This window comes from Penicillium griseofulvum, assembly GCF_001561935.1.
Source record: "Penicillium griseofulvum strain PG3 chromosome Unknown contig_79, whole genome shotgun sequence".
Taxonomy (NCBI): domain Eukaryota; kingdom Fungi; phylum Ascomycota; class Eurotiomycetes; order Eurotiales; family Aspergillaceae; genus Penicillium; species Penicillium griseofulvum.
The window spans coordinates 1,706,491-1,720,366 of record NW_024467420.1 but is presented as its reverse complement, the minus strand read 5'-3'; the positions used below and the strand labels follow the sequence as shown (position 1 = coordinate 1,720,366).

The 13,876-nt window shown below is 51.5% G+C and overlaps 5 protein-coding genes across 5 annotated transcripts; 2 read left to right on the top strand and 3 right to left on the bottom strand.

The window, feature by feature from the left end:
* Positions 1-100: 100 nt before the first annotated feature.
* Positions 101-811, bottom strand: PGRI_005470 (peptide alpha-N-acetyltransferase complex B subunit NAT3; the record flags this gene model as incomplete). The annotated part of the gene is made up of 3 exons (XM_040788260.1): positions 101-272; positions 334-565; positions 643-811. The coding sequence occupies 3 exons, from the start codon at positions 809-811 to the stop codon at positions 101-103; spliced, it is 573 nt and encodes a 190-aa protein (XP_040652032.1).
* Positions 812-1,236: 425 nt separating this feature from the next.
* Positions 1,237-2,565, top strand: PGRI_005460 (uncharacterized protein; the record flags this gene model as incomplete). Its single annotated transcript, XM_040788259.1, has 2 exons — positions 1,237-1,943; positions 2,004-2,565. 2 exons carry the CDS (start codon positions 1,237-1,239, stop codon positions 2,563-2,565), a joined length of 1,269 nt encoding a protein of 422 aa, XP_040652031.1.
* A 549-nt stretch (positions 2,566-3,114) lies between these two features.
* On the bottom strand, positions 3,115-6,444 carry tif32 (putative eukaryotic translation initiation factor 3 subunit EifCa; the record flags this gene model as incomplete). Its single annotated transcript, XM_040788258.1, has 4 exons — positions 3,115-3,604; positions 3,658-6,053; positions 6,114-6,338; positions 6,403-6,444. The coding sequence occupies 4 exons, from the start codon at positions 6,442-6,444 to the stop codon at positions 3,115-3,117; spliced, it is 3,153 nt and encodes a 1,050-aa protein (XP_040652030.1).
* Positions 6,445-7,213: 769 nt separating this feature from the next.
* PGRI_005440 (guanine nucleotide-binding protein subunit gamma) lies at positions 7,214-7,597 on the top strand (the record flags this gene model as incomplete). The annotated part of the gene is made up of 3 exons (XM_040788257.1): positions 7,214-7,365; positions 7,423-7,480; positions 7,535-7,597. 3 exons carry the CDS (start codon positions 7,214-7,216, stop codon positions 7,595-7,597), a joined length of 273 nt encoding a protein of 90 aa, XP_040652029.1.
* Positions 7,598-10,435: 2,838 nt separating this feature from the next.
* pdeB (3',5'-cyclic-nucleotide phosphodiesterase PDE2) lies at positions 10,436-13,460 on the bottom strand (the record flags this gene model as incomplete). The annotated part of the gene is made up of 2 exons (XM_040788256.1): positions 10,436-13,221; positions 13,280-13,460. 2 exons carry the CDS (start codon positions 13,458-13,460, stop codon positions 10,436-10,438), a joined length of 2,967 nt encoding a protein of 988 aa, XP_040652028.1.
* Between the last annotated feature and the right edge of the window lie 416 nt (positions 13,461-13,876).

Here is a 13,876-nt window from a genome sequence, read left to right as displayed (position 1 = left end):
ATAAGTCCTCCATGCCATGAGAAAGAAAAAGGCGCGAAAGAAAAGAAAAGAGTGCCATGTTATGCAGGCTACCTCAAAAATACCTCAAAAGAAGGATGGCTTACATCACATCCTCCGGTCCAACAGGGAAATTCTCACCATTTTCTCGCACATGCTCGAGATTCTTATCTCGACTGCATGGCTTGCGCATATCGAACGCATCTTCGCCAGTATCCGACATCCCAGATGGATCATCGCTGTAATAATTGACTACCCGCCGGAAGACGGAGTATCTGTAAAATATATAGGTCAGCAACCAATTCGGCATTTGCACATCTATATCGATTGACATACCCCATTCCTTTGTACATGTCATATGCAACTTTATTTCCGGCGCGCACGTAGAGATCAACAAACCAGGCATTGTTACTGTCTGATCCACGCTCGAGCTGCTCGGTCAATCTGCGTGCAAATCCGAGACGGCGCCAGGCTGGGGCAACGGTCAGGACGGTGATGTGTCCGTGCCATGGAGTGTAGTGCTCGGAGTGGCGCATTGCAGGATGTTGCTCTTCGAGCTTGCCCATAACTAGAATATCATGTTAGATATATTGGTCTATAAGATTTGGGAATAATGTGCCAAGTTAGGACTGGAGCTCAACGTACTATAACCTACAATGCCAGCATCATGGTCCTTGACGGTGCTGAACAATGAGGGCCATTTGTTCAGGTAGTTCAGGTAGAAGCCGAGGTCATAATTCTCAGTAAGAGGGTCAAGGTTGGTGAGATTAAGGTCAAGCAGGTCCAATGGGGACATGCGTTCAATAGAACTCATCTTGATATCTTCAATATGAGAAGGATAATGTGGGGGTTGATACTCTTGTTCTTTTTTTGCCAGGCGGTGACGAGGTTAAGTCGGCGGTGAAGGTTAAAGAGTTGGCTTGTTGGTGTTGTACCCCTCCTGCGTCCTGGTGGTGTAGTCACTCCTTTGTTAAGTCTTTTTCAGTGTCGTTATATACCAATTGATCGTGGCTTGGCCCTTGGCTCGTGAATATTGTGCTATACTATAACAATTGACTCGGACCGGAGCTATCGGATATCCCAATTAGGCGTCCTAATCAACTCTTCCTCGCCTGCAGCTGGACTACAACGGCTTGTTCTTTGTTTTCTCTGGCTATATTGCCCTAATTCGGCTCTTCCAGTTTCCCAATAAAGCTTCTACCAATCTAAGAGTCCCGTGTGGTTCATCCAAACGATCCAATGCCCCTCCCTCCGTCTCCCCTGAAACTCTCACACCGCTACCCATCAGCTCCGGACGACTCACCCATCTCTCCTGGGACAACTGGGAATCATTTTGCACCTGCAAGCCCCCGATCACCGCGGACACCACGATTATCTGCACCTCCATCTCCCGTCGCGTCCCGCCATAACTCCAACGCCATGAGTGGGTCCCATCGCGAATCCGGAGATTTCTCTGGCGCCGCCGATGTGGGCGTGGGAGGATTGGGAAACCTGGCTGATGAGCTAGCTGATGCATGGGAAGAAGAGGAAGATGGATATGGATACGCGTCAGGCCAGGAAGCTAGTCGCGCGGGGTCACAACAGATGGGCCATAGTGACGGAGAAGAAATGTATATGCAATCAGTGCACAGCGTGCGCTCACGGTCACCTTCCCTCTCACCAGAAAGAGATTCGCTCCATCCATCAAGGAACAAACATCGTGCCAATCATTTGCGACAGCACCGCCGGCAGGAGTCGCAATATGATGGCTCGGATTATGGTCCCGACTCAGATCTAGAAGAGACGGACATCTCCCCCGCCCTGGAGAGCCAAATGGCTGAGATTGAAAGTCTCGTTCGGCGAGGTATAGAGAATAATGGAAGTGAAAATGACCGTGTCATTCAGCGGACAGTCGATTCATTGAAAGACCTCGGTGGACAGAGTGGGATTGAGAACAGTGCCATGAGGTAAGTCCACCCAAATATAATACTATCCCACCGATCCCGATAGCTAATCTCCAATCGCAGACTTATCACCGCTCATTCCTCAATCACATCACATCTCACCCACCAAACCCGCGCCCTCCAATCCCTCGTCCACCCACTCCTCTTCTCCCCATTCCCCCTCCTTTCCGACGACGCCATCGAGTCCCTCATGCCTCTTATAGACGAAGGCTTATTGCCAAATCTCCCATACCCCTTCCCCGAACAGCACCAAGACTCCCAATCAACAACCCCTCAGTCCGCCGTACACAACCCCCTCGACTCCCTCCAAGCCCTCATCTCGCAAACAGCCGATATCACACATACACTACGCGGCTTAAGCGATACACTCTACGAGTCGAGACAATTGACTTCAACAGCTTCCCGCCGGTTACGCTCCGCGCGAGAACTCGTCGCCGACATCCGGCGGGAAGAAGAGAGTCGCGAAGAGGGATCGAGGTGGATCGAGCGCGGTGAGTGGGACCGCCGGATCAAAGACCGAGAGGCTGGCAAGGTCTGTGGCGATGTAGTCAGTGGCTTTGAGGCTGTCTGTGGAGAATGGCGCGAGAAGCTGTTCGGTGCTAATGCCGAAGTGGCTGCTGCATAAGTTTGATGGTGATGTTCATGATTTGATCATTTTCCTGCGATTCTGTTTCCTCGGGTCAGGACTCTAGACTGTCTTTTTTTTATTATTCTTTTCTCAGATATCCATATTGATGCTTATTGGGCCATCTTTCATTATGTTACATATAAACTCGAAATCGTGATACCATTCATATCCAATTCGATTAGTAGACTCATTCTTTTCGATTCCCAAGCTCGAATTAAACTAAAAATGTAATCCGCATGCGACATGCATACCTGTATGCAACCTGCAGGACCACTGCTGGGGTCAAGGCTTAGCATCGGCGTAACTCCGCCATTGTCCATAGGAATCAAGAGATTGTCTAAAACATTTACACCAAATTATAACCAAACTAGGAAAAGATTATATCATTCCGAGCGAGCTGAAAACAGACAAAACTGGGGCCCCCATTAACAAGTTACGGGGTGAACATGGGTGATACACGAAATATGCAGAAAGGGTCATGAGAATAGCGCCAAAAAGAAAAGAGCTTGGATACACTTTTTAACTGGAAAGTCGTAGCTCGGTCGTTTACTGCTGCTGCTTCCACTTAGGCACCCACTTACCACCGGCGGGCTTGGATTCCGAAGCGGGAGCAGGAGACTGGGAAGAAGATTCGCGGGGTTGACGGGGCGCCCAGCGCTCGGTGGGGGCCTCACGGGGCAGAGCCTCGCGGGGTTCACGGGGCTCGCGGGGAGCAGGGGGAGGGGGTGCGGATCCAGCGCTGGCGGAGGCACCGCTACGCAGGTGAGGAGGAACGTATCCACCCTTGCGGAGAGGGGCGGGCTCGTCGCGGACGGGGGCACGAGTGATTTCACGGGTGGGCTCGGCGGCGGCACCACCGGCTTCCTTGGCAGCTTGACGTTCTCTCCAAGTGGTCGGGGCTCCAGTACGTGGGGCGATATTGAGACGGGGAGCGGTTCGTTCGGCTGGATGATCGAATCCACCCTTGCGAGCTGCAAGACGGGCTGCGGCTTCTTCCTCTCGTTGTTGCTGCTTGAGGGCAATCTCGTCCATTTTGCTGCATATTACGTTAGTATCGGGCTGTGAAGTGAAAATGAAGGGAATACTCACGATCGCTCTTCCTCGCGCTTAGCCTTCTCCTCGGCCATGATACGACGGCGCTCCTCCTCGCGGGCGACGCGCTCTTGCTCCTCACGCTCGGCACGCTCCTGCTCCTCTCGGCGACGAGCCTCCTCTTCCTCGCGCTCCTGCTTCTCGCGACGGCGGCGTTCCTGGACCTCCTTAACGCGCTGCTTCTTCTTAGCCTCGAATTCACGCTCGGCGGCCTTGCGACGCTTCTCGAACTCCTCGTGACGCTTCTCGGAAACTTCACGGCGGAAGTTGCTGAACTGGGGAACCAGACGACCCAGACGGTGCTTGAGGGCAACAGCCTCGGCGTGCTTCTCCTTAGACTCGCGCAGTTCCTCGGAGGTCTGCTTCTCGTAAACGGCCAAATCGTGCTTCTTCTGCTCCTCGTAATCGGCGGCAATGTGCTTCAGTTCCTCGCGACGGAAGGCACGCTCCAAGTGGTCGATACGCTTAGCAGTGGTACGGATACGTTCGTTCAGCTCGTTCTTCTCCTTCTCAAGCTGAGCCAGCTTCATGGCGCGCAGACGGTTGGCATCAAGCTCATCAAGGTCGATCTCGCTGACGTCAATACCCTTAACACCAGTCTTGAGCTCCTCGAGCTGCTTCTTGAGCTCCTCCTGGCGAATGCGGTCCTGCTCATCCTTAATACGCTTGAGCTCACGGTCACGCTGCTCATCAGCCAGACGCTGCTTCTCGGCATCCTGGAGCTGCTGGGCACGGACACGCTTGCGAGTCTCCTCCTCACGCTGCTTGCGCTGCAAAGCATCGGTAGCGGCCTCCTTCTTTTTGTCGATAAGAACGCGACGGGTGAGGGTCTCCTCGTGCTCCTGGGCAGCACCAGCAATGGCGCGGGCCTGGGCAGTTTGCTTGGCCTGAAGACGAGCCTGGCTGTAGGAGGGATCGACGTACATGCAGGTGACATGGAGAGTCTTGGCGAGACGAGCGACCTGGAAACGGGCGATCTCGGCGGGGGTGTGCTGGAGGCGCTGGACGGAGCCAACCTCACTCTCAGCGGAGCCAGCACCGCTGCCGGCGTGGGTAGCCTTAGCGGAAGAGAAGACATCAGAGTCGAAAGTCAGGACGCCCGAGATGTGATCAACGCGAATAGCGAGGTCACCCTTCTTGCAACCGTTCATGATGAACTTCTCAATCATGGCAGGGGTGATCTGGAAGGGAGCGGGGAACTGGGCAAGCTCGTAGACGAACTTGAGCTCAACGGACTCGTAAACCTGGGACAGCTGCTGGAACAGACGGGTGAGAATGACCTGCTGCAAAGGCACAACATACTTCTCCATCTCGGGATCGGCACCAATCTGCTTCAGGATGGGGGTAATCTTCTTGCAGATGGACAGAGGGTGGAAGTCAACCTCCAAGATGTTGTACAGCTCGCGGATCTCGGGGCGAACACGGCGGAGCAGACCCTTGTTCAGAGCATCGCGGAAGAGCACAGTACGGGTGGGCGAGGTGGCCATACCGAGAAGGTTAGTGAGACGGGTGTTCTTGTTCTTGCGAGCCTCATCCACATCGACCAGGGCGCCGCGGGAGCGGGAAGTGCTGATAACAGGGATGGACAGAGCGGAGAGAAGGACGAAGGACGCAGCCTTGGTCATCTCGAGCTCGGTGACGGATGGGTTCTCCTTCTTGGAGCTCTGGCCGCTAGCCAGGGCCACAGAAGAAAGACGGAGAAGGTTGTAGTAGCGGTTGTAAGCGGCGGCGTGGAAGAGGTAGTTCTCGCTAACCAGGAAAATGCGGGCGAGCTTCTCGTAGTAGTTGGCCATCATAATGTTCTTAGCGGGGCGCTTGCTGAGGTTCAACAGAGTGTGGATATCCTCAATGCTGCGGAAAGCCTCCTGCCACAGCTCCAACTCAACCGCAACGTTCAACTGCTGGAAGCGGGTGTCGAGGTGACGCTGCAGGGTGTCGGCATCGCTCAGGTTAATGGCGTGCATCTGAGAAGAGTACTTGGCGGCATTCTGGACGTGGTTGCGCAGGAGCTCACACAGGCGACGGAACTCGGTCTTGCGGGCGTACTTCTGGCAGAACTTGAAGGCCTGCAGGGCGGTGGACTGGTACATGATCTCAAGGCGGGCATTGTTCTTCAGAATCTCGAGGACGGTGCGGTAAGTCTCCCACAGGAACTTGAGCCAAGGGGTGACAACGGCGCGGTCGGTACGGTCGCGAGACTGCTCACCGGAGACAGTGGCGAGGAGGATAGTCTCGGGGGTCTCGATGGCCTCCAAATCCTCAACGCTGGAAGAAGGAGCGGCGGACTCGAGGGTTGACTGGATCTCGTCAGCCTTAGCCTGAGCCTCGGTGACCTTCTGCTCGGCGAGCTCGATGAACTTCTTGAGAACAATCTGTAGAGATGAGAAAAAGTCCTAGGTTAGTGACCAGTTACAAAATTTTAATTTTTTTTTTCAAGGTCGATCAACACGAACTTCGATAGTGCCGACATTGGTGTTCTGGGCAATGTTCTTGTACTGGTAAAGACCATCCTTGGCGGCCTTGCCCTTGCGAAGGTCGACGGACAGCTCAACAAAGAGGAGCATCACCGGCTCGAGGGAGGCGATGGGGCTGCTTCGGGTCCGCTTGGAGGTGACATGTTCATGGAGGACGGTCAAGGCGGCGGGAGCCTGACCGACGGCAATCAGTTCCTGGGCCCTCTGTACAAGATATAGTCATTAGTAACCGATCCATGTATTTCGCGACAGCGACGGCGACGCTTACCTTGAGAACATTCTCAGGCTTGATATGCGGAGGAGGCGGCATGATGGGTGGATGCCCCTTGGGAAAGGATCAAAGATGATCGATAAGAAATTAAAAATAGGAAAAAAAAAAGTGCAAAGGGCCAGCGACACGGGCAGCTGGGTAGAAGGCGATTAGACTGCCACGCGAATACCCGATAACGAGGGGAAGATTCACAATGTGCGTGTTGAGGCCAGAGCAAAAATTAGATCCCGCCAATGTTCCCACTTCGCGTTAAGCGATGGAGATCACGTGTTATGGCCTGAGGCAAATCATCTAAGATGTGTCATATTCTCTCTGCATTTGATTGATTTTATTATTGGTCTCACTAGAAATATTCCGAGTTGACTTATTATAATTTCAACTAATCTCATTCCGACCCCGATGGGTAATGATCTTATTATAATAAAGAGGGCTAATTAGGAAGTACCAGGTACAAGTGATTTATTGTCTCCACCTAAAACAATAGTAGTATTCCCCGACCTTTGCCAAGTACCAGGTACTTCCAATAATCCCCAGTATAACATATACCAACGTAACGTGTAAGGTAAAAAAAGGGAAACCCACGGACCTCAGGACTCTTCTCAGGAAATTCCCTCTAAACAGTCCTTTGTCCATTCTCTCTCTATTAACACTCGACCTGACTTTACCTTCTTTTTTTTTCCTCTCTTTGTCTTGGCTGATTACCCGGCCCCCCCTAACCTAATTCTTACGCCCTTGAGAACCTGCCGATCCAAAAACCCCCTCTCCCCCCTTTCTCCATTCGCGCTTCTCTCATTCAAACCCCGTCACGATGGCTCCCTACGAACTTCGATCAGGAGGTGATGTTAAGAATAAGAAGCAGAGTGTCGCAGATTTGAAATATCGTCGTTTGACTGAGCTCAATGCTCGTTTAAAGGAGGATCTGGACCGTCCACGGGTCAAGGTCTCCGAGGCAGCTCTCTCGTTCGTTCAACCTTTCTTTGTTAAAACCCTTGGAACAAACACCTAACTATTCAATAGTCTCATCAGCTACTGTAACAACACTCGCGACTATATGGTTCCATCCGTATGGGGACAGGTATGCGACCGGCTTTTGTATTTCATCGCGCGCCAAACTAACTCCATTTCCTAGGTCGACAAGCGCGAGGACCCCTATGCTCCTCAGCAACAGGGAGGTTGCTGCACCGTCATGTAATGCACTCACGACGGCAATTTTCTTCACCATGACGTCTCGTTCTTTCTTTCTTCTACTTAATTCCGGACCCATTCACGACCACCCCCTTGGACCCGAACAAAACATTGCGATTACTCGCGACAAAGATGTCGGCCTGAAAGAATCGTCTGCTGGTCTTACACGAAACCTTCCACGCCTTCGGGGATCATACGAGTCCCGCTGTGTTTTGTTGCTTTTTTCGACCTCGTGTCGCCTTCTGTCCTCGGACTCTGCAGACAGTGCACTGGACGATGCACTTGTTGCGCCTTTCTTCTTCTTTGGATTGCACCATTCCCCCTTCTCGATGTGTTTGTCAAGAATCGGCCATTTTTTCTTCCTTATTTCTCCTATGTATCCTTTTTCTTACGGGTTATCTTCAAAAAACCTCTATGTTCTATTCAGAGCTTGAGAGTTGCCATTCATGTATCATAGATTCGCATGACCAATACCATACCGATCTAATCGAATTTGCGCGATTTATAATTCGGCCCCAAATTCCGGCAAGCTAGGGCGACCCGGTAGTTGGGATCAGCCCTCAACCGGTTGTTTCGTCTTGCATAGCCTGCCTATATTGGCAATTGGTAGGTCCTCCAGGGCTAACGGAGTATTACTCTACTCCGTGATTCATTATTCTAAGTAATATGAACATTTCAAACACTAGATATACATACAACATAGTTACTGGAGTCAATCCCCGCTGACATCATCCACATTCTCGTCCACCCACGGGTGGATTACCCAAATCTGGACATCCCACTAAGCTCTCTCTCTCACTCCAACGATCCAAATACCAAATACATATCCACCTGCATACAATATAACCTACTCCCGCCACACAACCCATACCCACATCGCACCAGTCACATAATCATGGCCGAAGCTCCAACCCCATTACCCTTAATCGACTCAACCCCCAATAACGCCGACAAAGTCGAACCCGCCAACGTCCATCTCCCCCGCATATCAATCCAGTTCTGCACCCAGTGCCGGTGGATGCTCCGCGCCGCATACGTATGTATCTATCTTTCTTCGACCTATCACGTTAAAGATGATGTATCTTTTACAAGGGTTTGACATGTGATTGGCTCTTAATGATATACATGCAACATGTACTTGATATGTACATGTATCAAGTATCAATTTGATACTGCTTCACCGTCCTGTCACTGGCACTGTCAGCATGTTAAATCATAACCATAACCACACCATAACCACACCATAACCACACCATAACCACACCATAACCACACCATACCAACATAATAATCACACACTAAGAAGATCGTAAGAGCGCATCACCATAACCACACCATAACCACACCATAACCTCACCATAACCACACCATAACCACACCATAACCACACCATAACCACACCATAACCACACCATAACCACACCATAACCACACCATAACCACACCATACCAATATAACACTCACTAACTTTGAAAACCAGTTCGCACAAGAACTCCTCTCGACATTCAACACAGACCTAGGCGAAGTCGCCCTAGTCCCGAAAACCGGCGGCGTGTTCACAGTAACGATATGGCATGGTATGCTGAATAGCGAGGGGGAGGTGACGACGCAGGAGATTATTCTGTGGGATCGGAAGCGGGATGGGGGCTTCCCTGGTATGTTCTCTTTGGTTTATATTTACACGGGAGATCTATCTTGGGCCAATTTAACCGTTATTTCAGAAGTCAAAGCGCTCAAGTCGCTTGTGCGGAATGTTATTGCTCCTGAGAGGGATTTGGGACATACGGATCGGGCGTTGAAGAAGTTGCAGAGTGAGCAGGAGAAAGAGGGGGAGGAGAGTAAGGAGGGTAAGGAGGGTAAGGATAAGGCTGGTTGTGAGGATTGTAAGTAGAACGTTGAAGGTATGGAGGTATTGGGTGTTTTCACTTGGTATCTACATCTATGTATACGCTATTTTATATAGAGAATTCGTTTTTCGAGGTCGTGTGAATAAATGCTAGGATTACATATGTTACTTGGAAACTACATCTGCTACATTTGTTATAAATGTCGAGAACAATAATTCGAATCTCACTGTACACATCACATTCATTATCGCGCAAAGCGGAAGAGTCTAACAAAGAGTCCATGAAAAGATAAAGAGAGAAAGACAAGAGACAAGAGGGTCAAGTACAGGGAGAAAAAGAAACGGCTATCCAAGGTCGTGAAGATCTCGAATATCGAGCCAAAGAAGGCCCGCACCTGTAAGAGATAGAACGCCATTGGAACTCTAGGACAAAAAGGAAACCACCCCCGAATATCATCCAAGGGCGGCAGAAGAGACGAAAGGAAAGATGAATGAAGGAGTAGGATAAGGATAAAAGAAAACAGATATTCGTGGTCATCACACAGAAGTAGGCGGGCGAGCCCGATGCAAATAATCAAATGGATAGATGTAGCGGGACACCGTTGCCAATATCCATTGAGAGGAATGCATGATAAAGCGTGACTCTCAGCCTCAAAGGGAGGAGAGAGGATAGGGTAAAACATACAACTCATCATGTCTTGAGGCTGGAATTGCTCAGACAAGCGTTGCATTTGCTTTAGTGTCCGGGCAAACCCAAACGTCTAGCAGAAGGTAAGAAGGTATCGTGATCGACTTCGTAGAGTCGTGACCAGGAGAGCCAATGCGGTGGGAAAAGAAAATCCAAAGTCCGGCTTCTTCGACTGGTCGAGTCGTGAATTCATGGAACACCAGCGTGGTTTCAAGCCTCATTGCAAAATGAAATGTTCATAAGACCATGGCAGCATTATACACAGCTGGTGATGGTCCAAACCCCAAAGCACCAACCAGGATGGCAGGAATCAGGTCTCGCCACGGACCTCGTGCGAATGGTTGCGACGCTTCCAAAAAGCAAGTCGAAGTCGACTTTTCCGCTTAGGAAGTTTGCGAGAACCATTAGTGTCATCCGCTTGTGGAGTTTCATGTTTGATGCTCTCGCCAGTGGTCGTCGAATGGGTCGTGCTGCGGGTTCCGTGGGCTCTCAGCCTGGAGAAGTCTTTGTTGGCACCATCTTCAGATCGAGTTTGACCTCGACCGAGAATAGAGCTACGACCGGGGCTATAACTGCCTGCGGGCTCTGAGACACCTGAAGGGAACGCGTCCGCTGTGCTTGGACGTGTGCTATTGTCGTCAGGTCCTCCAAGATCACTTTGCCCAGCACTTTCCCCGGAGACTCGCTTTTCATCTCCACTATCCACAGCCAAAAAGCTCGAGGCATTAGTTGCGGGAGAGATTGGGGTCATGGTGTTGCTGTAGGTGCTTTGCGTCCGTGTGCAACTATTGCGGTTAGAGCCTGTGCGAGCAGACGAGCTGTGGTGCGCATGGTGGCGTTGGGACCCCCGCTGAGAGCCTTGTGGAAGGCCTTGGCGCGAGCTGCTTGGTCTCTCGGCAGCCCCAGGCGCATGATCATGCCCCACTGATCCTGATGAAGTCCCACCACCGAAGGCCGAGTTTGCGTACAAGACCGCGGCTAGAACAGCTGGATCCTCAGAACTAGGGTTTGCTTGTGCGAGAGGGCCATGTAGCTGCGTCGAAATAGATCCACGGGCAGACTCCGGGATCCCTGGGATGGAGAAACAAGAAAGCTCCGGCACGGCACTAGAAGACTTCCGAGATGACATTTCAGCCGCCGGCAGAAGGGGACTTCCTGTGATCTCAATCTGAGGACCTGTGGTATCGGGCGTCACAACCGGTTGAATGTTGTTTTCGTTGTATGCACCAGAGTCTGAACTCGTGGGAGATTGGACTCTATCAGCTGCGCCATCTCCTGAATCGGGGAGCAGCTTTTCATCAGCTGGAGGGCTATGGGAGCGAGGCGAAACAGTGATCTCGGGCCGTTTTTCGATCGGTAGACCTTGCTTCCTCAGATCCTCATTAGCAAGTTCTTGCCACTGTGCCTGATTGCGACGGATATGGTCTGTAGTGAACTGCAACTGCGGCAGAAGATCGGAAATGCCTTCAAAGAGCGGCAGGGCGAATATTGACATGAATCCAATTTGGCCAGTAGCCAGTTTGTAGATATTCCCTAATTCGGGTGGACCGCCAAACAGCGCAGTTTCCATCCCAACTTCCCTTTCCATCTCGCCCTGATTAGCGAATTCCTCCTGCAGGATTTGCGTCCACTTCTTTGCAACTTTCCACGGTCGAGCCACGTTACTGATATCGGCACATTTGATCAATAACCCACAAACGAGAGTCTTGTACATGTCGACATCTTGCGGCTTCCAGCCATCAACAGATCGGTTGTTTTCGGAAAACTTTTCTTGAAATGAGCCCATTCGCTGCATGAACTTCTGGTGCACACCCATGTCTGTGGCCAGGATAGAGCTGATAAGGAGCTTGCGCAGCTGCTTGTCCTTGAATGCTGCAGGCCAGTGTCGACGCAAAATCTGGGAGAAGGCGGCGCAGTGGAACGCCTCCAAGACGGAATTGTCGTTGTAGAGTTGGGCAAGAGGTGCGTTGAGTTTGACGAGGAAAAAGTTGTTGACACCTGGATGGCCAACGTCATGGCCAATGGCTGAAATAAGAAGGGTGAGGGCGTCGAAGGGCGTAAGAAGGGAGGTGATGGGAGTTTCGGGGGCAGAATCTTGACCAATAGGTGCATACGGAGGCAAAGCACCAATGTGCAACAGGAAGCAAAACACAGATTGCAGCACATCGATCGCATGGCGGAAATTGTGGTAAAGCACGAAAGAGTTATAGGCGGCGCGACAGGCGAGAAGGAAAGTTTGCAATTCATCAGAAGTCAACCGCCAATTATCCAGCCCCGGCATGGTGAAAGCATGCTGTATCATCTCACAGGCACCAAAGACCAGTTCATCCTCAGTAAAGTCGTGAGCGCAGAACTTCCAGCTGCCGACCTGCTGTTTGATAAAAGGGATACGCGCAGGGTCAATGTTGAGATCCTGCTCCTGGAATTCATCGTGTATGACTTCTTCTGGGTTGCAAATTCCTTTCATGAGCTTTGAGACCATTGCTTCTCTTAGATAAGAATATGGCTGCTCATCATGCATACCAACCCATGAAAGCTTCCGTTGCTTTCTCCGTGCGAGAAATCGGGACATCTCTCTTTGGGCCGCTTTACGGGTACGGTAGGCATGAACCACGAGCCCTTGAATCTGCGAGCGATCTAGCGGAGTTGTCAAGACATCCACAGCACCGGCATCAAGACAGCGGGCAATCTGCTTGTGCTCCACTTTCAGAGGTCCTTCAGAAGGATGACTGGTAGGAGGGGTAACCACATTGTCGCTGGTTACATCGGGAGTCGGAAGACGCAAAATAGCAATGGGGATGACCAAATTTGGTCCCTCTTGGGCTTGAATATCGTTTGAGACACCTGATAGAAGTGAGAGGCCGCGTGCTTCGTCGGACTGGGTTGAAAATGTGAAAGTGCGGTGGATGGAGCCCGGGGATGGAGGAGCGGTGTCTGTCCACGAGGCGCGACTGGCTTTTCGGCGAGCTATGTTCGACTCTTCGCCGCTGAAGTCCACTTCGAGGAATGCGAAAATCGGGTTACACTCACTGCCCGACCGGTCGCTGAGCTCTGCCAGCGTAGTGGCAAAAGAGGAACCGCTGTGGCAGAGATAGACTGCGAAAACGGGAGGAATTAGTCAATGATCAAACGCAGCGCAGGCTGCGAAGCATACCTTGTTTGCACACTTCTAACAACCGCTCCACATCCGCCTGCAGGGCATCCGGTTCGTCGGGGGTTGTGAAGGAACCCGCAGACGATATCGTTAGTTCATCGATGGAATTTCTGCGCACCCATCTCTCCGACCGCACTCGGTCGTCAAGGTAGAGGCCCGCGCAATCCACGCGGTCAAACATGGTGTCAGAAGGTTAAGAACGACCCCGATCAGGCTATGTTGCCGGAATCACAAGACCGACAAGTACTCAATCGGAGCGAAGAAAAGGAAAATGAGTCGGTCGGAACGGTCCAGACTCGCATATGGCTTGAAATGACGAAGACCGAGGCGTTCGGCTGGGGGGGTGATGGGAGGTCCGAGTGACGAGAGCGGTTTTGAGAGGGAAGGGGGGAAAGAAAACGAGCGGCGAGGTTGGGAGAGTTAAAGTGAGATCGGGAGAGATCCGACTGAATCGGCACAAAGAAAGTCGGGAAAAGGAATGGCAGTCGGCAAGGAAGCTCTCAGTTCACCCGAATGGAACAATGGAGTTGTTTCCTGCAGCGAGGCAGTCCGAGTCGCGTAATGGGCTGGAGGTTCCGAGACACCCCCAAAAGCCTA